Genomic DNA, 23533 nt, shown 5'->3' on the forward strand with positions numbered 1-23533 from the left:
CGGCGGGACTTCCGCGTGGGGCCACGGGGCCACGGGCCCGGCGGCGGCTGCTAATTAATGATTAATCTGCGCTCCCTGGGGCCCAGCGCTGCTGCGGGGGGGCCGCGGGGCCCGGCGCCGCTGCTGCGGGGGGGGGGGGTGTCTGTGGGCGGGGGGTGGCCAGGGCCTGACCCACGAACACGCGTGGGGTACGGGATTGGGGTACGGGCGTGGGGTGGGGGGACCCCAGGAGGGGATCCCAGTAAGGAGGTGCCCTGCGCCCACCTGGGCAAGGGGTGCTGATGGGGGTGTGCGTGCAAATGGGTGTGTGGGAGCGTGCAAGGGGCAGTGGGGTGTGCAAGGGGGTGTGTGCGTGCAAGGGGTGTGCGTGTGCATGGTGTGGGGGTGTGTGCAAGGGGGTGTGTGCAAACCGTGTGTGTGCACGCGTGTGCGCACACGTGTGCGTGTGTGCAAAACAAGTGTGTGTGTGTGTGTGTGCGCGCAACGGGGTGGGTGGGTGCATGCGCGTGTGCATGCCGGGGGTGCTTAAGGGGTGTGTAGGTGTGTGCGCAAGGGGCTACGTGTGCATGTGTGCACCCACACACGCAAATGGGCGTACGGGTGCGCGTGCAACAGGGCTGCACACGTGTGCAAGGGTGTGCGCGTGTGTCGGTGCAAGGGGGGTGTGTGTGTGTGCAGGGTGGGTGTGCGGGGGGGGGAGGCACTGGGGTGGGGGTCTGCGGGGGTGAGTGTAGGGGCGCGTGTGCAAGGGACACGCTCAAAGGGGGTGTGTGCGTGTGCAGATCAGGGGGGTGCACGGGGGTGGGTGGGTGTGGGTGGGGGGTACGCGTGTGTGCGCGCACGGGGGGGCCCCGGCCGCGCGTGTCCCCGTTGTCCCCGCCATGTCGGTGCAGCGCGGCGGTGCCGTGTGTGCGTGTGTCCGTGTGTGTGTCTGTGTGTGTCGTGTGTGTGTGTGCGCAGCCCCGGGGGTGCCGGTCCTCCCGTGCCCGCGCGCGCGCCCGCCGCCCCCGCGTACCGCCCGCGCCTCCCCCGCCGCACCGGGCCGCTCCGGGCCGTACCGGGCCGTACCGGGCCGCCACCGTCGCCGCTGCGCCTTTAAGGCCGCCGGCCGGGAGCGCCCGGGAGCGGATCCGGGCGGGCGGGCGGGCGGGGGGGGGGGGAGAGGCGGGCACCGGCCGGGGCGGGCCGGGGCCGGGGCCGGGGCTGCGGCCGGGACCGGGGCCGCCACCGCCACCGGGGGGCCCGGCCTGGGCACGGGATGGGGCGGCGGGGTTGCAGCGCGGCCGCCGTGTAGGAACGGGCGGCGGCGGGGCCGTGCCGGGGCGCGGGGCCCCGCGGGCGGCGGCGGCGGCGGCGGCGCCGGAGGCGGAGGTGAGCGGGGCCGACCGGGCGCGGCGGACGGACGGCGGGGGGGACAGGGACCGGGACCGGGGACCGGGGCGCTGCGCGCGGGGATTCGGGGCGGTGGGGTTGGCGGGGGAGCGGCAACACCGGGCTGGGCCCCGGGGCGGCGGGAGCGGTGCGGCCCCCGGGGGAGAGGCGGGGACGGGGGGGGGTGCTGGCCGGTATTCGGGTGGCTGCCCGGTGCCCGGGGCGGCGGGAGCTGCTCGGGGCGGCGGCGGGAGGGCGCTGGCGGGTGCGGGGTGCACGGGCCGGGTTCGGCCGGGGCTCCCCGCGGGCCGTGCCCGGAGCAGGCAGGCGTAGAGGCAGGGAGGCGGCCGCCGCCGGGGTCGGCCCTTCCCCGGTGGCCGTTCTCCACCGCCGCTCGTCCGGGGCTGTTGACCGGCTGCCACGTCCCGGCTGGTTCCCGGTGCCCCGGGGCCACAGTGTGCGGTGCAGCCCGTTGGCCGCTGTTCAAGACAAACAGGGCCGGGACACCCGGGATGGTTTCGGCTTTGCCGCAGGTCGCTGCACCGGGGAGGACGGGTTTGGGGTGGCTTTGGTAGCGCCAGGCACCGGGGCACTGGCACCGGGCACCCAGCGCTGGCTGTTATCGCAGGGACTGTGGGGCTGGTGGGAGAGCTGGGGCTTGGGGTCTGCATCTCCCAGGATGGGTGGGACGCCAGGGCCCTTCGCTGCTCACGCTGCCTGTCCCTGCTGGGTGGGAGAAATGCTGCTTCCCCACCCCAGTGGGCACCGGGGTCCCTCTCGGGGCCTTGGAGTGCGGGACAGAGCGCTGACCCCCTCCCGGTGCCCGCAGCATGTCGTGGTTCAGCGGCATCCTGGTGCCCAAGGTGGATGAGCGGAAGACGGCATGGGGGGAGCGCAACGGCAAGAAGGGCACCCGCCCCCGTGCCGCCCTCTGCGGCCCCCGCTACATGAGTTGCCTGCAGGACCCTGAGATGGAACGGGGCGGGGGGCCCCCCCGGGGGCTTCGCTGCACCTGGCAGGAAGACCACTACGGCAAAAAAGGGCCCACGGGCGACCTGGGGCTCAAATCTGTGGACCTGGGCTTGGAGGATGGCGAAGCCAAGGGGCCGAAGGGGGCCGTGGGCCGTGGGGGGCGACCGTCGGCCGGCGAGTGTTGGCGACGGCTGCTCCAGGTTTTCCGCTCCAAACGCTTCCAGTCGGCCAAACTGGAGCGGCTTTACCAGCGCTACTTCTTCCAGATGAACCAGAGCAGCCTGACAGTGCTGATGGGGGTGCTGGTGCTGGTCTGCGGGGTGATGCTGCTCTTCCACTGCCTGCCCGGTGCCCCGCACGTGCCGGCGGCCGCCGTGTTAGCGAGCGCCACGGCCCTTTTTTTGCTCTTGATGGTGCTGTGCAGCCGCAGCGCCTTCCCCCAGGACTATATGTGGGTGGTGAGCTACGTGGTGCTGGGGCTGCTGGCCGGGGTGCAGGCGCTGGGGACGGTGGCCGTCGTGCCCCGCAGCGCGGCCGAAGGTGTCTGGTGGAGCGTCTTCTTCATCTACATCACCTACACGCTGCTGCCGGTGCGGATGCGAGCGGCCGTGCTGGCCGGCGTCCTCCTCTCTGCCCTGCACCTTGCCATCGCCTGGCACCGCAACGCCACCGACCCCTTCCTCTGGAAGCAGGTAGGGCTTGGAGGGGGGGACACATTGGGGGGGGGGGGCTATGCCGAGGGGGTCCTGCCTGTTTGCGGCGTGGGGTGGGGGAGGCCTCGGGTGGGACCCCCTCATGCCTGCCAGCAGCTCCCTGAGTCCCTTTCTGCAAAATTGGGCTTTTCTGCACTTGATGTTTCTGCACATGGAAAATTCTGGATGTGGGAGGGGCCCCTTGGCTGCTCGGGGGTGGGGGGGTCCCTGGGGGGGGCCCATACCAGGGTTTCGTGGGCACCGCCGGCGGCATGGCCGGGGGTCACTCCGCTGCCGCGGCCTCGCATGGGGGGTGAGGGGGCCCCTCATCCCGGTGGGGCTGTGCACAGACCTGCCATTGTGGGCTGTGCCGGGGTGGGGGGGGGCACCCACAAAGCCCCTGTTGTGGGGCCAGCGGAAACCCCCGAGGGGGGATGCAGGGCAAGGGCAGGGGGTTGGCTACCACCCAGGGGGGCTGGGACCCTGGCAGTGTCCTCTGTCCTGTCCCCCCACTGTGGAGGTGGAGGATGCTCCCAGAGGGATGCTGCATGCACAGGGGGGCACGGGGGGGTCCCCTCATCCCCAGAGCTGTGTGTTCCCAGCCCTTGGCAGCATCTTGCCGTGCTCCCCCTCCTTGTGCGGAGTCACCCGTCACCCTCGCCCTGCCTGGCCGGGGCCAGGGCCACGTGCCGTCCCCATGGGGCGCAGGGCAAGGAATGCGATGCCGGGGGTGGGGGGGGGATGCTGTGGCTAGCAGGGCTTGGGGGGGCGGGGGGTGTCACATGAGGGGAAGTCCCCCCCCTGAGGGGGGTTAACCCCTGCAGGGTGGGAGCGATGGGGCCCAGTCGGGGGGGATACGATGGGGACGGTGGGTGGGTGCAAGGCCCCTGCTCCCAGCCTGCTGGAGCACTATAAATAGGCCTGGCCCTGGTCCCGGGGGACAGGGACGGGGAGGGGGGAAACCACAGCGCTCCCGCTGCAGCCATCTCCGCTTCCCGGCCCTCCCCCGGCTTCCTCTGCTTCCTGAGGGCCCGCAGGGCCTGGCTGTGTCCCCATGTCCCCCCCCTACCCCAGGTCCCCATGTCCCCCCTGCCCCAGGGTCCCTGCATCCTCATAGCCCCCCCTGCCCTGGACCTCTCCCCGGTTTCCTACGTCCCCGGGTCCCCCACATTTACCTTGCCCTGGTTCATTGTGTCCCCAGGTCCCCTCTGCCCCCCCTGCCCTGGGTCCCCAGGTCCCTGCATCCCCCATGCCCTGTTCTTGCAGCCCCAGGTCCCCCATGTCCCTGCAGCCCCCACTGCCCTGGTTTCCCATGTCCCTCGGTGCCCCACCCCCCCCCACACTGGTCCCCTGTCCCCCCCAGGTCCCTGCATCCCCACATCCTTCTGCCTTGGGTCCCCAGGTCTCCCCACACCATGTCCCCCTGTGCAGTCCCCTTTCTTCTCTTGACAGCATCCCCCATACCAGAGCCAGAGTTTTGGGGTAGAGAGGAGGGTGGCAGAGCTGGCCAGGTCTCGCTGTGGGGGGCCGGGGGTCCCCAGATGGCCACACTGAGCCCACCTCCCTTGCCAGCTCAGCGCCAACGCCCTGATCTTCCTCTGCACCAACGTGGTGGGGGTCTGCACCCACTACCCGGCCGAGGTGTCGCAGCGCCAGGCTTTCCAGGAGACCCGCGGCTACATCCAGGCACGCCTGCATCTCCAGCGCGAGAACCGCCAGCAGGTCGGCCGGGGGTCCTGGGGGTCCCGGGGACAGTGGGGTCTCCCGTGTCGGGCTTGGGGGGGTCCATCAGGGCCCTGGCCCCCCGCTAATGGGGTGATGCTGGGGTGCAGGAGCGCCTGCTGCTCTCAGTGCTGCCGCAGCACGTGGCCATGGAGATGAAGGAGGACATCAACACCAAGAAAGAGGACATGATGTTCCACAAGATCTACATCCAGAAGCACGACAACGTCAGGTACTGTGGGGCTGGGGGTGCAGGTGAGGTTTGGAGGGGGGGTGTCATCAGGTGAGGGGGTCCGGGGCGGTGTGTGGTCCCTCACCAGCCCACGCTCTTCCTCCCGGCAGCATCCTCTTCGCAGACATTGAGGGCTTCACCAGCCTGGCCTCGCAGTGCACAGCCCAGGAGCTGGTGATGACGCTCAATGAGCTCTTCGCTCGCTTCGACAAGTTAGCAGCGGTGAGCGGCAGGACCGAGGCGGGGAGGGAGGCTGGGGGTCCCAGAGCCCCCCCTGACCTGCCCGTCCCCCCCCAGGAGAACCACTGCCTGCGCATCAAGATCCTGGGGGACTGCTACTACTGCGTGTCGGGGCTGCCGGAGGCGCGCGGGGACCACGCACACTGCTGCGTGGAGATGGGGGTCGACATGATCGAGGCCATCTCGTGAGTGGGGCAGAGCATGGGGGGTCGTGCCCGTCCCTGGTGCCACTGCAACTTGGGGGGGACTGTGCCCGTCCCAAGGTGCTGGCACATCCCCGGTGGTCACCGGCCCGGGTCGCGGTGCCTCGGGCCGATGCGGTGCCGCTGCCGTCCGCAGGTTGGTGCGTGAGGTGACGGGGGTGAACGTGAACATGCGCGTGGGGATCCACAGCGGCCGGGTGCACTGCGGGGTCCTGGGGCTGCGCAAGTGGCAGTTCGACGTCTGGTCCAACGACGTGACCCTCGCCAACCACATGGAAGCGGGCGGCAAAGCCGGGTGAGCCGGGATGGGGGGGGGGTCAGGCTGGGGAGTGGGACAGGGGGAGCGGGGCAGGGGGGCTCAGCGCCTTCATCCTCATCCCCAGGCGCATCCACATCACCTGGGCGACGCTGCAGTACCTGAACGGGGACTACGAGGTGGAGCCGGGCCATGGGGGCGAGCGCAACGCCTACCTCAAGGAGCACAACATCGAGACCTTCCTCATCGTCGGCTGCAGCCAGAAGCGCGTGAGTTGGGGGGCATTTGGTGGGGAGCCTGGGGGGGCAGCCGGGGCCACCCCTCTCACGGCCGCGTCGCCCTGCAGAAGGAGGAGAAAGCCATCCTGGCCAAGTTGCAGCGGGCTCGTGCCAACTCGACAGAGGGGCTGGTGCCGCGCTGGGTGCCCGAGCGCTCCTTTTCCCGCACCAAGGACTCCAAGGCCTTCCGGCAGATGGTGAGTGGCCTTGGAGGGGGGGCATCAGGCATGAGGGGCCCCCACTGCGGTGGTATCAGCTGCTCGCTGCCTTTCCGTGGCTGCTGTTGGGCTTCCCCAAGTCTGCCCACAACCCTCGCCTGCGTCCTCCTGCCTGCTGCAGCCCACGGCCTCGGGGAACCCCCAGGTCTCCCTCCATCCTCAGCAGCCCTCAGGGATCCCCCTACCATCACTGGCCCATGGGGACCCCCAAGTGTCCCCCCCCATCCTCACCAGCCCTTGGGGATCCCTCTACCCTCACCGTCCCATGGGACGCCCAGGGGTACCCACTGTCCTCAGCAGCCCCCAGGGATGCCCCCTGTCCTTACTAGCCTTGGGGACACTCGGGGGTCCCCCATCCTCACTGGTGTCACATCACCCTCCAGACCCCTCCTTCCTCCCTTTGCAGACCCTTGGGCACCCCCTCCATCCTTGCCAGGCTTGGGGAACCCTTGGGGATTCCCCCCATCCTGGTTACCCTTGGGACTCTGTCCCCCATCCTTGGCAGCCTTGGTGACCCTGAGGGATGCCCCATGTCCTTGTCACCTATAGGAGCCCCCCCATCCATGTCAGTGTCCCTGACACCTTCCATCTCCCTTCTGTCTCCCCAGGGCATTGATGACTCCAGCAAGGACAAGTAAGTGTCCCCATGCTGGGGCACCTTGGGGGGGGTTGTGGCTGGCCCTTCCCTGGGGCAGAGCCAGGGGCCTGGGGGGGCCCTGACCCACCCCTGCCCCTAGCCGCGGTGCCCAGGAGGCCCTCAACCCCGAGGATGAGGTGGACGAGTTCCTGAGCCGGGCCATCGATGCCCGCAGCATCGACCAGCTCCGCAAGGACCACGTCAAGAAGTTCCTGCTCACCTTCCAGACACCAGAGCTGGAGAAGAAGGTGGGGGCACCCTCTGTCCCCCTCTATCGTGGTCGTATTGGCACCTTTGTTCCCCTCACCTCCATCCCCTGGGGTCCACTCTGTCCTGGTTTCCTGGTACCCTCCACCCTCTCCATCCAAGCTGTGGGTCACCTCTGTCACTTCTAATCTGCGAGATTCCCTCCATCCAGCTGGTTCCTTGGTCCCCTCCGTCCTGGTCCCTCCATCCTCTCTACCTCATCCTCTGTGGTCTTCTCCATCCTGGTCCCTCCATCCCATCCCCTGCATCCCCCGGGGTCCCCTCCATCCTCCTCTGCCCACCCAGCTCACCCCTCTCCTCCCCACAGTACTCCAAGAAGGTGGATGACCGCTTCGGTGGCTACGTGGCCTGCACCCTCCTTGTCTTCTGCTTCATCTGCTGCCTCCAGATCGTGGTATTCCCCCAGTGAGTGCTGCAGCCCCCCCAAACCCTGGGCCCTGACCCCCCGGCCCCCCAGCACTCACAGCTGCCTCTCTCCTCAGCTCCCCGCTGATGCTTGGCGTCTACGTTGGCATCTTCATCCTCCTTGCTGCCATCCTCTTTGTCTGCGCTGTCTACTCCTGCGTCACTGTGAGTACAGGGCCAGACGGGTGGGAGGGTGTGGGGGGCTCGGCCACGCATGACAGGGTCCTCTTTTCTGCATCCCCCCCCGCCAGCTCTTCCCCGCCGCCCTGCAGCAGCTCTCCCAGAAGATCGTCCAGTCCCGCGCCCACAGCACCATCATTGGGGTCTTCACCATCCTCCTCGTCTTCATCGCTGCCTTCGTCAACATGGTAGGGACGTGGGGTCGGGGGGTGCGGGGGGCTGTGGAGCACCGGCTCAACCCTCTTGCCCCTCCCCAGTTTGCCTGCAGCCGGGTGGCCCTGCGGGACTGTGCCGCCCGCGAGCTCAACGTCACCCCGGAGGCTGTGGGACCCTGCCAGCTCCGGGCCCTCAACTTCTCCCTGGGGACCCCCGCGGGCCCCTGCCACGGCGATGGGCTGGCCTGTGACTTCCCTGAGGTGAGTGGCTGTGGGGCACCCACAGCTGCAGGGCTCCCACAGCTGCAGGGCACTGGGACGGGGTCCTGCATGGGTGCCAGCATGGGTCCCTGTGGGTGCAAGGTCCTCCTCAGGTGCTGGCACAGGGTCCCTGAAGATGCAAGATGCTGGCAGGGGGTCACCGTGGGTGGAGTGTCCCCCAGTGTGCTGGAATGGGGTCCCCACAGATGCAGGGTGCTGGCATAGGTCCCTGTGGGTGCAAGGTCCTGCGTGGGCACTGGTGCAGGGTCCCTGAAGATGCAGGGTGCTGGCACAGGGTCCCTGCAGGCACAGTGTCCCTGAGGATGCTGGCACAGGGTCCCTGAGGGTACAGGGTGCCAGCATGGGGTCCTTGAAGGCACTGTGTCCCCAGTGACGCTGGCATGGGGTCCCTGAGGGTACAGGGTGCTGCAGGTGCAGTATCCCTAAGAGTACAGGGTGCTAGCATAGGGTCCCCGCAGATATAGGGTGCTGGCATAGGTCCCTATGGGTGCAGTCTCCTCCGTGGGTGCTGGCACAGAGCCCCTGAGGGTGCAGAGTGTTGGCAGGGTGTCCCCATGGGCGCAAGGTCCCCGTGGGTGTGGGGTGCCGGCAGGGGTTCCCCACGGGGTGCCAGTGCATCCCTGCGGCGTCTCTCCCCCAGTACTTCAACTACAGCGTGGTGCTGAGCCTGCTGGCCTGCTCCGTCTTCCTGCACATCAGCAGCATCGGCAAGCTGCTGCTCATGGTGGCCATCGAGGCCACCTACCTGGTGCTGGTGGAGGGGCCCCAGGCCACCCTTTTTGACAACGCCGACCTGCTGGTGGTGGCCAATGCCCTGTGAGTGCCCGGTGTCGCGTCCCCCCCGGTGTTCCCACTCTGGGAGCTGTGTCCCCACCCCACTAACCCCCGGCTCTTCTCCCCACCAGGCCCTCCAATATGACCCAGGGTGAATGGTGAGTGGGGGACTGGGACCAGTGGGGGAAATGGAGTAGGGGGCTGAGGGTCGGCAGCAGCAGGAGAGTCCTTTGGGGGTCTGTGCTGCAAGGATGGGTGCAGCTTGGGGGCTGGGTGCAGCTTCGGGGTCCCTGGGGTGGGTGCATCTTTGGGGATTGGGTGCATCTTATAGGGTGGGTGCAGCTTTGGGGTCCCTGGAGTGGGTGCATCTTTGGGGATTGGGTGCATCTTAGGGGGACCCTGGTGTGGGTGCATCTTACGGGGTTGGGCACAGAATTGGGGTCACTGGAGTAGGTGCATCTTAGGGGATCCCTTGGGTGGGTTCATCTTAGGGGTCTGGGTGCAGGTTTGGGGTCCCTGGGGTAGGCACGGACTGGTCCGGCATCCTGTCTCAGCGGGTTGGGGGTGCCCGCAGCCTGGCAGAGGGGAAGGTGGCCCTGCGGTACGTCACCCCCGTCATCCTGGCCGTCTTCGCACTGGCGCTGTACCTGCACGCGCAGCAGGTCGAGTCCACTGCCCGCCTTGACTTCCTCTGGAAGCTGCAGGTAGGACCAGGGGACGAGGGGCCAGGACTGACCCCATCCCCGCACCCCAGGACCGGGGTGGACGCGGGGCCCCGGCACAACTCCCACATGGTGCTGTGCAACGCAGGCGACGGGCGAGAAGGAAGAGATGGAGGAGCTGCAGGCGTACAACCGGCGGCTGCTGCACAACATCCTGCCCAAGGACGTGGCGGCACATTTTTTGGCACGGGAACGTCGCAATGACGAGCTCTACTACCAGTCCTGCGAGTGCGTGGCCGTCATGTTCGCCTCCATCAGCAACTTCTCTGAGTTCTACGTTGAGCTGGAGGCTAATAATGAGGGTGTCGAGTGCCTGCGGCTGCTCAACGAGATCATTGCCGACTTCGATGAGGTGCCAGAGGGCAGAGTGGGGTGCAGTGGGATGGATCATGGGGATGGGGCGTGTGGGGTGCTGGAGAGGCTGTGGAGCAGCGTGCATGGAGCCGTGGGATGGGGTGCATGGAGACAAGGTGCAGGAGATGGGGTGCATGGCGCTCCAGAGAGGCTGTGGAGCACTGTGCCTGGGGTGCACAGGGGTGGGGTGTGAGAAGATGGGGTGCACAGGGTGCTGGAGAGGCTGCAGAGCACCATGTGTGGGGGACAGTGCAGGGGATGGGGTGCACGGGGTGCTAGAGAGGCCATAGAGCAGTGTGCATGGGGAGATCATGGGATGGGGTACGTGTGGATGGGGTGCACAGGGTGCTGGAGAGGCTGTGGAGCAGCTTTCATGGAGCCATGGGATGGGGTGCAGGAGATGGGATGCACGGGGCTCCGGAGAGGCAGCATTCATGGGACGCACAGGGACGGGATGCAGGAAGATGGGGTGCACGGGGCTCCGGAGAGGCAGGGTGGGGTTGACGTTGTCCCCCCCATCCCCACCCCAGATCATCAGCGAGCAGAAGTACCGTCAGCTGGAGAAGATCAAGACGATTGGCAGCACCTATATGGCGGCCTCAGGGCTGAACGCCTCCACCTACGACCGGGAGGGCCGGAGCCACATCGCGGCGCTGGCCGACTACGCCATGCACCTGATGGAGCAGATGAAGTACATCAACGAGCACTCCTTCAACAACTTCCAGATGAAGATCGGTGAGTGCCCCTTGCACGCCCCTTGCACGCCCCTCTGCACCTGCAGCCACCCCATGCACCCTACCCCGCACGTACTTGGCCCTTACGTGCAGTTTCGCGTCTGCTGGCTCTTGCACGCCTCGTCCCTTTTGCACGCGCGGCGCTGGTGCGTGGCCTTGCACGCGTGACCTTTGCACACCCCTGGGCTTTGCACATACAGCCTCTGCGCACCCCTCTGCACAGGCAAAGCCTTGCACGCCTCTGCCCTTTTGCACGCACGGCCTTCGCAGACCACTTTGTGTACAAGCCCTTGCACACCCCTCTGTACACACAAACCCTTGCACACCCTTTCCCCTTTGCACACACAGCCCTCACACATACTGATGTCGTACACCCCTTCGCCTCTGCAAACCCTTGCACACCCCGTCCTTTTTGCACGCACGACCTTTGCGCACCCAAACCCTTACCTACCCCCTCCCCTTTGCTCACCCACCCCTTTGCACCCCCCTTTTCCCCTTGCACGCTCCCCCGTGCCCTCGCACACCCCCACGCCCTCACCCTCACAATCCTGGGGGGGCCGTGACGCTCTCTCCGCCCCCCCCCCAGGTCTGAACATGGGGCCGGTGGTGGCGGGGGTGATCGGGGCGCGCAAGCCGCAGTACGATATCTGGGGCAACACCGTCAACGTCTCCAGCCGCATGGACAGCACCGGCGTCCCCGACCGCATCCAGGTCAGCTGGGGGGGCGGGGAGGGGGGGGGATAGGGCCACCACCACCCCCCCCTCCAAAGCCCCCCACCTCTCACCCCCATGTCCCCCTCTACCAGGTGACAACGGACCTGTACCAGGTGCTGGCGGCCAAGGGCTACGTGCTGGAGTGCCGGGGGCTGGTCAAGGTCAAGGGCAAGGGGGAGATGACCACCTACTTCCTCAATGCTGGCCCTGGAGGGAGTTAGGGGGGGGCCCCTGTGGCGTCCCCCATCCCTGCCCTCCCTCTCCCCCCGCCCCGCCAGGCTCGTGCCCCCCAGCCTGTGCCAGGGTCAGGCAAAAAAGGAAAAATCCCCAAATCTACACATTTAAAAAAAAAAAAAAAAAAAAAAGAGGAAAAAGGGAGAAATGGACGCAAGGGTGGTAGCTAGGGGGGCCCTGCTGTGGCCCCCCCCCAGGGTGGTGTGTTGGCGGGGGGGCATTTCCTAGCCCCGCACCAGCGTGTTTGCAGGGGTGTGTTGGGGTGCAGCCCCCCCCCGCCTTTGCCGAAATCCCCCATGTGCCAAAGAGGGGAGATGGGGGCCCCCCCCGGGGAAGAGGCTGGGGGGGTGTGGTGGTGGGGTTTGGGGGTGGGGGTGTCCCCAACCCCCTCCGTGTGCCAAATTGAAGTGCCGCCTGCCTGGGGGGGCGCAGGCAAAGCACCTTTGTGGCCCCCCCAGACCCTCCTGGGGTCCCAGCCCTCCCTTGCTGGGGGTCCCACTCCCTCCTGGGGGCTGCCGGTGGGGAGGGGGGGGGGGCAGCTCCCCCCCCGTTTTAAATGCAAAAAAAAATAATGAAGTGACTTTTTTTCTTTTTTTTTTTTTTTTTTTGAAGCAGTTTTGGGGCGGGGAGGGCTGGGGGCTCAGCCCGGGGGTGGGGGTGGGGGGGTGGGGGGCACCGGCCCACCCTCCCAGCGCAGACCTGAGGTACTTTGTCCTTCGTGTGTACAGATAAATTATATATAAAACTCACTTTGGATACGAGCTGTGGCCTAGCGTGTGGGTCCCGGGGGGGGGGGGGGGTCCTGGGTCCCGGTGTGTGGGGGGGCCGGTCCCGGTGTGGGGGGCCGGGATCCCGGTGGGGAGGTGAGGGGGGGCCCCAGGCAGGGCCCCGAGGTGCGGGCCGGGCGCTGGAGCCACGGGAAAGCCGGAACCGGGGTGGCGGGAGTGTGTGTGTGGGGGGGGAGTCCCGGGGTACACGGGAGATCGTGGGTGCCCCCCCCTTCCAACCGCTTCTTGCGCAGGCGTAACTAGGCGCGCCTGCGTCACACTGGCTCCTCCCCTGCCGCTCCCCCTCCCCCCTGTGACGCAGCCGTGCGCGCGCGCCGCCGCCGCCGCCCTGCGTGCGCCGGGTCGCCGTTGCGTGCGTCCGTCCGTCCGTGCGTGCGTGCGTGCGCGCGCGGGCGCAGATCGCCATGGAGGCCTCGGCGGGCGGAGGGGCCGGCGGCGCGGCGGGGCGGCGCTGGTATTTTACCCGCGAGCAGTTGGACCGTAGCCCTTCCCGCCGCGCCGGGCTCGACCCCGACAAAGAGCTCTCGTACCGGCAGCAAGCGGCTAACCTGCTGCAGGACATGGGACAGCGTCTCAACGTGTATCCGGCCGCGCTAGGCCGCGCGGCCTGCGCTTGGGTGCCACCGTCGCGGGGCGGGCGGGGAAGGAAGGGGTGGGGGGAGCGGTTGGCTCCGTCAGGGAGCGGGGAAAGGGAGGGGGGGGCGGCGCTGGGTGCGGGAAGGGCCGGGGTCGGGTCTGTCCCGGGAGTGGGGGGAGCCGGAGTCGGCAGCGGGGAGAGCCGGGCGTGTTTTGGGAGTGGGAAGAGCTATGCTGGGGTGCGGGGAAGGCGAGGCCCGGCCCGGCCGCGGGGAGAGCCGGGGCCGGCAGCGGGGAGGGCCGGGGCCGGCAGGCGGAAGAGTGAGGCCGGGAGTGGGGAGAGCCGGCGCCGGCAGCCGGAGAGTGGGGCCGGGAGCAGGGAAAGCCGGGGCCGGCAGCCGGGAGAGCCGGGCCCGGCAGCCGGGAGAGCGAGGCCGGCCGCGGGGACAGCCGGGGCCGGCAGCGGGGAGAGCTGAGCGTGTTTCCGGAGCTGGGAGAGCGATACCGGGGTGCGGGGATGGCCAGGTTCCGCCCGGGAGCGGGGAGAGCCAAGCCCGGCTGTGGGGAGGGAGAGCCGGGTCTGTTATTGGGAGGCAGGAGAGCTATGCCGGTGTGTGGGGTTGCCCAGGTCCGGCCCAGGAGCGGGGAGAGCCGAGCGTGTTTCAGGAGCAGGGAGAGCCAGGCCTGGCCTGGTGCCGGTGGGATGTAGGGGAGTTGAGGGTGCTGCTCAGGGATTGTCATCGGGGCTGTGTGTTTCCTTAACAACCCCATCAGCTCCCAGCTCACCATCAACACAGCCATCGTGTACATGCACCGCTTCTATATGGTGCAGTCCTTCACCCAGTTCCACAGGAACGTAAGTGTGCTGGGGTCTGGCGGGGTGTGGGGTGACGGGAACCCCCCAGCTCCGCTCCTGCTGCTGTCTGGCAGCTAGCTTGGGGTGCTACACGGTGGGACCGACCCTGGGAAGGGGGTTTGGAAAGGGGAGGGGTTGTTCATAGCTGTTGGTAGTCACTAGAACCCTTTTCCCTCCTGGTGGTGTTTGGACTTGCACAGGCTTTGTTTTCTAAAGGAATATTTGTTTTAGATGCGAGAATTAGCCTAATTTATTTGTTTCAGTCATGAACTTACTAACTTTAAAAAAAATATGTTTTTTTTTCTCTGAAGTCAGTGGTACCAGCAGCTCTGTTCTTGGCAGCCAAGGTGGAGGAACAGCCTCGTAAGCTGGAGCACGTAATCAAGGTAGCACATGCCTGTCTGCATCCCCAGGAAACTCCTCTAGACACCAAGAGCGAGGTAAGTGGTGAGATCGGAGAACTGGGCTCTGGTGTGAGGAGCGGAGGCACGAGGAATGGGAATGGCGGAAGCGTGCTGCATCCTGAATCACGTGGCTACAGCATCTCGTTAAATTGGGTTCAGCAGTACCCGCTCTCTAAGCGAGTGGCTGTGTCCTAGGATGGTCAGTGACAGCTTTCCAGTTTGACTGCTCTTACACCGCTGAGAGCTTTTTGGCTTCTGTACAGCAGAAGGCTTTTCTTTCCTGCTCTGTGGCAATCTCTCTTCTGTTCTCCTCTGCTGTGCTGCTGCAAATGTGACTTATATGCTGTGTAACAGTGTCTGCGTGAAAAGCTTCTGAGGAGGGCATGGATGTTGGCTGCTGTGATTGAGTAGTGTCTGTGGCAGAGCAGGAGGTGGTGTATGCAGTTTGGTTCTGTTCTGTCCCCACACGTTTAATGGTGGGTTTATTAAAAACGATGCCAATTCCCCATCTCTTGAGACAGCCCATCTTACCTGGAACTGAGCAGCCAACCCTGCTGAAAAGGGGCAGCTTTATCCAGGAAAGCTTAAGGGAAAAAAAAAAAAAAAGCAAAAAAAAAAAGCAGCTAATTCCTCTCCTGTACTGCTCATATAGCTGTCCCATGCAGTGTGAGGGACCAGGACTGAGAGGGCCACTGTGGATCCCGAAGCAACCGTCCCCTAGCAGAAGCACTAGCAGGGGAGCGGGTCCACCCCAGCACTCTGCTTTCTCTTTTCTGGCAGGGAATCTGTGCCAGTTCCCCCAGTGCAGATCGGCATAAAGATTCCCCTTTGCTATTTTTGCCTCCCTGAGAAAAGGGTGTTAGAAATGTGCAGGCTTTATACGGAGTGCCTCATCGTGAGTAACTTGCCTGTCCTCTCAACCCCAGGCTTACCTGCAACAAGCCCAAGACCTGGTCATTCTAGAGAGCATAATACTGCAGACCCTGGGTAAGTTTTTCAAAGCGGACGGGCTGCCACACAAATCCCAGACCCAGGAGTGTTCCGCAGAGCGGAGAGCCTAACCGCACAGTCTTCTCCACAGCTGGAGGGCAGATGTACAGCTGGCCAGTGGGAGAGCAAGAGTCCAGGCAACAAACTCTATTTTTCACACCCACTCCTTCTGTTTTCCTTTTAACGTCAGTTTTTTCAGGTGTAACTTGTGTCAGGTTCAATGCTCAGAGAAATTAAAGTGTGGAAGTGTGGCTCGTCTCTTCCCCCCCCCCCCCCCCCCCCCAACAGGTTTTGTACCGCTTGGACACCGGTCGCTGTCCTCCGTTGTGCTGTTGAACTTGATAATGCTCTAGTCCTGTAGCTAGGAAGCAGTTTGCACTGAGAGATGTCTAACAAAACCTGGGTTGAAAGTTAGTGTTTTGATCAGATAGCTGAATGTGGAAAAAAAAAAACACAAACCAGCAACAGTTTTTGGGGTTTTTTTGAAAGTAGAAGCTGGAGCCTACATCTAGGGCTGTGGCTGTTGGATCTGGTATCCTGTTCCTTTCTAAAATGTACTGTTAAAAGTTGTTTTTGCTAACACATGTTCCATTTCAGAGGCAGTTTGTAGATAGCGTTCCACTCCAAAATACTCAGCTGGCCTTTGTTATTTCTGACTTGGTTCAGAGTAAATGCCACTAGTCCCTCACTCACAAGGGGACAGGACGGGCAGGCGTGTTGAGGGGTTGCACGTGCTGGGCTGGCAAGCCAGTGGCTAAACTGTGACCCCAGTTCTGCAGTGACTTGGTTCTCCAGTTGCCTTGTTTAACGTCCCAGTTCTTCCAGAATGTTCTGCATGGGAAGAAGCAAATCTGTTGCACACATGGACTGATTTGCAATTTTTTTTCTTCTTTAAAATATAATGCCCAAACTGAATAGGAAACTGAAGCAAGGATTAAGTTCAGTTGTCTTTAGTGCTGTAGGCTCCTTCAAAGGGAAAACGTCTGCTTCCTCTTAGCTTTTTGGGTGACAGAAATTCCTTTGAGCAGATGCCATTGTCTTCTCCTTCCTCCCAGCTGCTGTAAGAGGTTTTGTCCTGCTATTTTTAAAATCCTTAATAGTTGTTTTGTTTTCAGTGAGGTCTTTCAAGCGCAGAAGTCATTTAGCTGCTTGGAGGTCTGGCAGCAGCAGTGACCTTCGGGTTTTGTGACTGGAGAACTTGAGTCTTCTGGATACAGGAAAACGGGCTTCTCTATTCCTGCTTGCCTCCGAGCAGAGAGCAGGGACTGTAGGAGGGAAGGGGAGAAGGCCTTGTCCCCCAGGAGCAGGAAACGTGAGGTTCATAGATCCATGGGGGTGTGCTGCTGTTTTTTTGATGGCTCTATGTCTGTGTTCTTCCAGGTTTTGAGATCACTATTGACCACCCCCATACCCACGTGGTGAAGTGCACACAGCTAGTGCGAGGTAAGCAGTGTCAGACGTCGGGTGCTTGTGGCTTCTCCTCAGCGTAACCTCAGCTTGATAGAGAAGAGCTGTGAAAATACATTGCAGTGTTCAGCCAGGACTGCCCGGGAACTTGCCTGCAGTCAGTCTCCTTAATAACCATAACAAATGTCAAAATGGAGACAGTTGCAAATGACGTGATGTTGTGGCTCTGCTGAAGCATGCAAAGCTCTCTATGTACAGTAATTTCTAAAAATCCTTCTAGCTGTGGTGTAGGGTTAGTCAAACCACACTGGGTCTCTTACTGTGTGTGTGGTGGTGAGAGGCCTGTGGTTCTTGCACTAAAATGTAATACTATTTGCCAGGATATGCAGACTAAAGCCCTGCTTTTTCCTTTTCTCTTTCAGCCAGCAAAGACTTGGCGCAAACTTCCTACTTCATGGCTACCAACAGGTTATTATTTTACAATTGATTCATATTTGACAGAGGGTCTTATCTGGAGATGTGCTACTGGTGACCCCATGGGCATTGGTCAGCCTGCGAGCAACTGGGGATCACTTGGTTTGGTTCAGAAAGAGCAGGAACCCTTTCTCCTGCTAGCTGCTGGTCAAAGCCAGCTGCAAAATTGGCCATGTAAACAAGGCAGATGGGATGCTCAGGAACTTCACTGCTTTTATGGGGAGTTAGACAGTGAAAGTTTAAAAAAAAAAAAACAACAAAACAAAAAGGTAGATTTGAAATGAATGTATACATTTTTACTTACTTAGTACCTAGGTGTCAGAGAGTTTTCACTGAACCAGGTGCTGTGCAAATTGTCAACAAATATGGTGGGTACCCCAAAGAAGGCTCATCTAGAGTATAAAGGGAGAAAAAGGGTAGTTGGATGCAGGCATGAGGTGTTACAAGAGAAAATGATATCCTTGTCTGGCCTACGTGACTGGACAGACAGTCCTGTAAGCAGAGTCTTGAAAATGAAAAAAAACCAAAACCCTAGTTTTTTTAATTTTGAGAGGTCTGGGTAGTTTTGTTGCTAGATTTTCACTGCAAGGCTGATACCAGCCCTTGTGTTGGGACTTCTGACATTTTTTAAATTTAATTTCCTGGATTACCAACTTCAGGCAAATCACAGAGTTAACGTTTGGAACAGACCAAGTTGTGGACATGGAAAATCTTGTGTTTTTGTGAAAGAGCTTGCAGAAGTGAAAAGATGGGAGAAAAAGATGGTTTAGGCACTAGCACAGGTGAAGCTGCAGAGTCAGAGAATGCTCCCAAGCCCTGGCCAAGCCATGAATGTGCATGGCCTTAGGCAAGTCATTTTTCTCCTCTCTGCCTGTGAGATGTGTTACCTGCTCACCTCTACAGCGTGCTGGGAGAATTGTTTGTTGAAGGTGCTCTCTAGCTCCAAAGGGCACTGTGTGGGTTTCCCACATAAACTAGCATAAAGGGAAGGTAGTGTTAATAATGTGTGGGTAAATGCATCCTTGAAGCGTGTTTTATCCCTGCAGCAATAATTGCAAAACCAAAGAATTAAGAGCTAAGATTATAATTGAAAAAAATTCAGGCAGAAAGGAAGAAATGCAGCCAGGCAGCCTCAATTTTGCCTTAAAGTGATGCCATGAAACGCCTGATTAAGGTGCTTAAGTGATGAATTAGATTTTTCAGGCGTACCTACAGATGTTTAACTTTTATTTCCTTCTGGCATCATCATGGGGCAGAGTTAAGGCTCTTTGTGCACCTTAACTTTGCTTCTTACCTTGGCAGACTGGATAAAGTCTCTGGATTTCCTGGGTTTGACTTCTTGATGTATGGATGAATACAGTATCTGTGAAATGGCTTCAGACTTTTTGGCTGTAGATGCATATCTCTGTCTCTCTGCATTGCATTGATGGAAGAATGTTTAATAACCCGAGCATGGCGAAGAAATGCAAATAATGCTATCCTGCGGCTGCATGTAGGTGCTCAGTGGCACCATCTCCATCAAGCGCTCTTTGAAAGGGCTGATTAATGAGTGTGAAAGTGGGCAAATCCTGCACTCAACTTGCTGTCATGGCTTCTATAGGTTTAGGGGACCTGGTCTTCCTGCAGGTAGAGAGTAGGATGCTTTCTTAGTCCATTGGTTCTCCTGTTCTCAATGCTACGTAGACCTCCCAGCACTGACATCCAAGCTGTCATGTGGCAAATTAATTTACTAATGAAAAGACTTGATAGGTGGCCAGGCTCCCTCTTAGGTGCTTCTGAGTTGCTCCAGCATATGGTGCTATTCGCAGCCAAAGCCTCAGTGCTTTTCCTAAGAATCATTTGGGAAAGACCAGACCCTTCCTAAAAGCCAAAGACGGCCAGTTTGCTCCTTGAATGCCATCCCAGGAGTTGCACTTGGAAGTGTCCAAGTTTCTTCTCAGATTGAGCAGAGCCCACAGCAGAGTTGGAGGCTGGCAGGTAATCCAGCTGCTCGCTTTCTCCCTTGGAAGAGGGCTCAAGCGGGGCGCAGCGTGTCTCGCTGCTCCTGCGTGAGCTGCAGAGCCTTGAGTTGACAGAGTTGCCTGGACCCAAATTATCTGCAGCAGAATGGGGAAGGAACAAGCAAATCGGTGGAGCGGGATAGAGACGCCCGTAACAGTAGGGTTGTACTGGGGGAGGAACAGCAGGGCCTTCCCCACCATGTCCACCTCTTGTGCAGCGTCTGTTCAGCGGGCGATAGTGAGTGCTGAAGTTAAGGCTTGGGAGTTCATGGCTTTCTGTTTCTCTCTCCCTGCTGGTGACGTCAGCCTGCACCTGACCACCTTCAGCCTGCAGTACACCCCTCCCGTTGTGGCCTGCGTCTGTATCCACCTGGCTTGTAAGTGGTCCAACTGGGAGATCCCAGTCTCCACGGACGGGAAGCACTGGTGGGAATACGTTGATGGCACTGTAACTCTGGAGCTCTTAGATGGTAAGTTTTGGAGAAAGGTTCCCCCCCAAAGGCTCTTAAGTTATTTTGGCATCTCTGTTCCTGGGTCTGCCATTCAAACACGGCCACTGGCCAGTTCGTGGACTCCAGGACTTCAGGTCTTGCCAAGGTTTCCAGTGCAGCAGCAGCAGCTTCTATGGTGCAACAGAGATGGCAAAAGGCGCACAGTGAGATGAGTTTAAATGTGGTCAGTGATACTAGTTCTCAGTATTTCCCCTCCTGGAGTAGCTCCATCTCATCAGTAGCTCCATTCATCAGTAAGTAGGGGGTTGCCCTGATGGATTAGCGCTGGTCTGCCTGTCTCTGACCCTCTTGCTTGGGTTTGTGTCTCCTCTGCAGAACTGACTCATGAATTCCTGCAGATCCTTGAGAAAACTCCCAACCGGCTTAAACGTATCCGGAACTGGCGGGTAAGAATCTGCTTTGGACCGCGGGTGCTTGCAGGAGAACACAGGCTCTGATTTCTTCTGTGCACGAGGCTGTGTGGCATCTCTGGTATGACAATGAAAGACAGTGTCTGAAGGGCATGTGTGTGGGGGGGAAATCTGAACGCTCTGCATCTGCAAAATGTTGCTTCAGTGCTCGAGTTCATGTGTTCCGAATTAACTCTGTAGAGACCTTGGTTTTTCAACCACACTAGCAACCCCACTTCCAGTGGTTGGGTCTTTTCCCATAAGTACAGATGGGGGCAAAGTGGATCTGTCTTTAAATGAGAGCTTGCACTGTACCAGTTGAGCTGCTTGCATCAAAGCGGCTCTAGTGACAGCCCAAAGTAAATGACTGGTTGCTGCTTTTATTCCAGGCCTCTCAAGCAGCCAGGAAGTCAAAGGCTGACGACCACGGTGAAGATGAGAGCCTGTCAGAGCAGACAATCCTTAACATGATTTCCAGGAACAATAGTTCGGACATGAACATTGCTGGGTTAATGAGCATGTCAACATCCTCGACCGCTGGAGCAGGGCCGTCTCTGCCAGCCACGGTGGACTCGCCCAGCGACAAGAGCGGTGCAGATATGTCCCAGACTGACCACTGGCATCCTCCACCCAAGCTGGAGACTGGCCAGAGTCACAGGACTAATGAAAGCTCTTCGGCTGCTGAGCATCCTTTACAGCAAGATGGCGCTGGTTATCAGAAGCAGAGCGGCAAGAATGCCCCATCAGCCAAAGTGTCGCTCAAGGAGTACCGGGCCAAGCATGCCGAGGAGCTGGCAGCACAGAAGCGGCAGCTGGAGAACATGGAAGCCAACGTGCGGTCTCAGTACGCCTATGCCGCACAGAATCTCCTGGTCCAGCAGCAGCGGGAGAGGGAAGTCCAGCAGGACAGTAACCCCTCTCCAATCATCCTGAAAATTCCCATGGGTGGCTCAGAGAACCCTGAGCGCCCTCCTGGCCCTGAAAAGAGTGACAAAGCCTCAGCTCTGAAGCTGAGGATCCCGGTGGCAGGTGGAGGTGGGGAGAGGCCACTCCCCTCCAAGCAGGAGGAGATAAAAATGCGGATCAAGGTGCCAACTGCTGGAGACAGGCACGGCTCCTCGGACGAAAGCAGTGGCAAGAACCGGGAGCACAAGGAGAAACACAAGGGCCACTCTTCTAACCACCACCACCACCACCACAACCACCATTCTCACAAACACTTACATGCCCAGCTTGGCGCCGGCCCCAGCAGCGTGGTGAATAAGCGGCCGGGAGACTCTAAACACAGCAGCCAGCCTAGCGCTGTGCCCCACAAAAGCTACGGTCCCCTCGCCTCTTCCCGCAAGAGGCTCCTGCCAGAGGAGGCGGCAGCCACGGCCACAGCTGCAGCCCATGAGCACCAGCCCAAAGTCAGCAAAGCATCCAAAGGCCCTGGGATGCCGTTCCCTTACCCCCACCTCCCTGGGATGGCCCATCTCTCAGGGCACAGCTCGGATGCGGGCAACCTCCCCTTACCCCAGGCCAACAAAGCCCGGGGCACCCACAGCAAATCGGACAAGGGTCCCATGGGGGCCAACGGGCACAACGCCAACCAGGCCAGTGACTACCAGGATACGGTCAATATGCTGCACTCACTGTTGAGCGCGCAGGGCATGCAGCCCACCCAGCCCCCTGCCTTTGACTTCCACTCGTACGGCGAGCTCTTGAACCCACGGGCTTCCACCAGCTCCAGAGCTGTCGCCAACACGGACAAGCCCCGACCACCACCCCTGCCCTCAGAACCACCCCCCCCACTCCCCCCTCTCCCCAAGTAAAACCCCTTTTTACTACTGAGTTGGCACAGAGCCCAAGCCCAAACCTGGGCTGCCCCTGCGGGGGCGTGAAAGGGCTTGTTCGATCTCCACTGCCTCACGAAGAACTATTTTATTATATTATAACTTTTATTATTGATATTTAGAACGCGGAGTTGTTGAAGCTGTGAAAGGATAAGAAACCCTTTCTCTGTTCCTTGCTCCCTCCCCCATCGACTTTCAGTTAGTGGTGGGCTCTGTCCCTGCTAGAACTGAAGCCCCCTCTGAGGAACACACATTGCGGGGGGGCCATGGGGGGTATTTAAAATATGTCACAGAAAATTTAAGATGTTTTACAAATAATTTAAGCAGTAACTTATATCTTAGTGTTTTGCTCATTTTAATTTTGTGGTGCTGCGGGGGACCTTGGTGAGAATTTGGGGTGGCTTGTCGGGTGGTTCCACTCGAGCTGTTGGTGACAGAAAGTGGGTTCAGGAGCTTTTGGGGGATGGAGGAGAGGAAGCAGCTTGAGGGGAGGGCAGGGACCAGAGGCCACTCGGGCTGGGGGGTGTGTGTGAGGGAATCCCAGCTGCTGCGACTGTGGGGTGATGGGAGCTGCTCTACCTGTCATGGGTCAGGTTTCCTCACTCCAAAAGCTGCTCTGGTTTCAGGATCCCGTCTCTGTCCCTCGCTCTTCTGCAGATCCCACCGCTTCCGCTGGAAACCCTGGCTGTGGTGGGGTTCAGGGCAGCGCATGCGCTGAGGGCTTTTGGTGGCATTTCATGGTGGCTGGTGTTGAGCAGCCAGGGTGAGGTGATGGATTGAGGGTGCTTGGCCCTTGTGAATGCTTTTTGGGGGGAGAGAGTCCAGAGGAGCTGCCCATGGCTGGCAGGGATGAGTGCTGCTGAGCAAGGGGCTCGGATGTGGAGTCAGATTGTGCCCGAAGGCACCTGCCGGAGCAGAGCAGCCCCATGCTGGGAGCTGGCTGGCTACATCCTGCTGCAGGTGGTGCCGCCGGCACATGTAGAGCCGTGTTTAGGCGTGAAATGTGTTGGTGGACTCGGTCCGTGGCAGTGCGGGGGTTGATCTGGAGAGGAGCAGCGTGGTGCGTTCCCAGCTGGGATGTAGAATGAGACTGTGCAGGATGAGACCGTGCAGGATGGATGGCTGGAAGGGTCATCGCGCCCGGGGCAGCTCTTCCAGAGGATCCCATCGGTGCGTGGCTGTTCGCAGCCCAGCTGGAGACAGCTTTTACCACAACCTCAGCCCTGGGCCTGGGCAGCCACCTGAGTTTTGGTTGAGTGTCGGAAAAACCCATTTCCTTTGTTCTCAGATTTTACTTTCCCAACCTTCAATAAATGTACTGTCTCCTTATGGTTTTGTGAAACTCTTGTTCTACGTCAAGCTTGTTTTTAAGAGTGATTAGCGCTGCTGACCCTCACCAGCGCCTCTGCTGCCGGTAACCCACCCCCTGCGGTTTTGGGTATGATTTTTAGGTTTCAGACCCCTGGCAAAGGTCCATCCCTCGTTTCCCCCCACTGCTTTTGGAGCCTTTTTTGGAGGCTAGCTGCTCCCGGGTTGTTGGGCTTTGCAGTGAATCGCTTGTTCTGCCCTCTCCGTTAATCAGTGGGGAGCAATGTCGGTCTTCTGCTGTCCCGGGAAACCGGGAGGGGACCGGGTAGAGCCCGGGGGGGGTTGCTCTTGT

The 23533-nt window shown here is 61.0% G+C and overlaps 2 protein-coding genes across 3 annotated transcripts; both read left to right on the forward strand.

Annotated features, from left to right (window-relative positions):
* The first annotated feature begins 1201 nt into the window (after positions 1-1201).
* On the forward strand, positions 1202-12237 carry ADCY6 (adenylate cyclase 6). The gene is made up of 22 exons (XM_069806151.1): positions 1202-1371; positions 2201-3035; positions 4608-4757; positions 4868-4989; positions 5100-5211; positions 5287-5414; positions 5569-5727; positions 5816-5957; positions 6035-6163; positions 6793-6818; positions 6922-7069; positions 7396-7493; positions 7571-7658; positions 7745-7861; positions 7931-8089; positions 8751-8926; positions 9016-9042; positions 9459-9588; positions 9695-9958; positions 10491-10695; positions 11281-11405; positions 11501-12237. Exons 2-22 carry the CDS (start codon positions 2202-2204, stop codon positions 11627-11629), a joined length of 3468 nt encoding a protein of 1155 aa, XP_069662252.1. The 5' UTR covers positions 1202-1371; position 2201; the 3' UTR covers positions 11630-12237.
* A 546-nt stretch (positions 12238-12783) lies between these two features.
* On the forward strand, positions 12784-22207 carry CCNT1 (cyclin T1). 2 transcript variants are annotated; one of them, XM_069806157.1, is made up of 9 exons: positions 12784-13010; positions 13781-13862; positions 14174-14302; positions 15193-15253; positions 16637-16699; positions 17086-17131; positions 19444-19607; positions 19965-20035; positions 20428-22207. In XM_069806157.1, exons 1-9 carry the CDS (start codon positions 12835-12837, stop codon positions 21850-21852), a joined length of 2217 nt encoding a protein of 738 aa, XP_069662258.1. In that variant the 5' UTR covers positions 12784-12834; the 3' UTR covers positions 21853-22207. The 2 variants fall into 2 exon arrangements, with proteins under 2 accessions (XP_069662258.1, XP_069662259.1); XM_069806158.1 differs by lacking the exons at positions 12784-13010; positions 13781-13862; positions 15193-15253 and having other exon boundaries at positions 14176-14302.
* The last annotated feature ends 1326 nt before the right edge of the window (positions 22208-23533 follow it).

Source organism: Haliaeetus albicilla, chromosome 18 (assembly GCF_947461875.1).
Source record: "Haliaeetus albicilla chromosome 18, bHalAlb1.1, whole genome shotgun sequence".
NCBI lineage: Eukaryota > Metazoa > Chordata > Aves > Accipitriformes > Accipitridae > Haliaeetus > Haliaeetus albicilla.

Excerpts from the sequence above, each read along its gene's own strand:
- ADCY6 (XM_069806151.1), top strand. The coding sequence starts at position 2,202 with ATGTCGTGGTTCAGCGGCATCCTGGTGCCCAAGGTGGATGAGCGGAAG. Across the intron at positions 4,990-5,099 it reads CAGAAGCACGACAACGTCAG|CATCCTCTTCGCAGACATTG; the intron begins GTACTGTGGGGC and ends TCCTCCCGGCAG. Across the intron at positions 11,406-11,500 it reads GCGTCCCCGACCGCATCCAG|GTGACAACGGACCTGTACCA; the intron begins GTCAGCTGGGGG and ends CCCCTCTACCAG.
- CCNT1 (XM_069806157.1), top strand. The coding sequence starts at position 12,835 with ATGGAGGCCTCGGCGGGCGGAGGGGCCGGCGGCGCGGCGGGGCGGCGC. Across the intron at positions 14,303-15,192 it reads CTCTAGACACCAAGAGCGAG|GCTTACCTGCAACAAGCCCA; the intron begins GTAAGTGGTGAG and ends TCTCAACCCCAG. Across the intron at positions 19,608-19,964 it reads AACTCTGGAGCTCTTAGATG|AACTGACTCATGAATTCCTG; the intron begins GTAAGTTTTGGA and ends TCTCCTCTGCAG.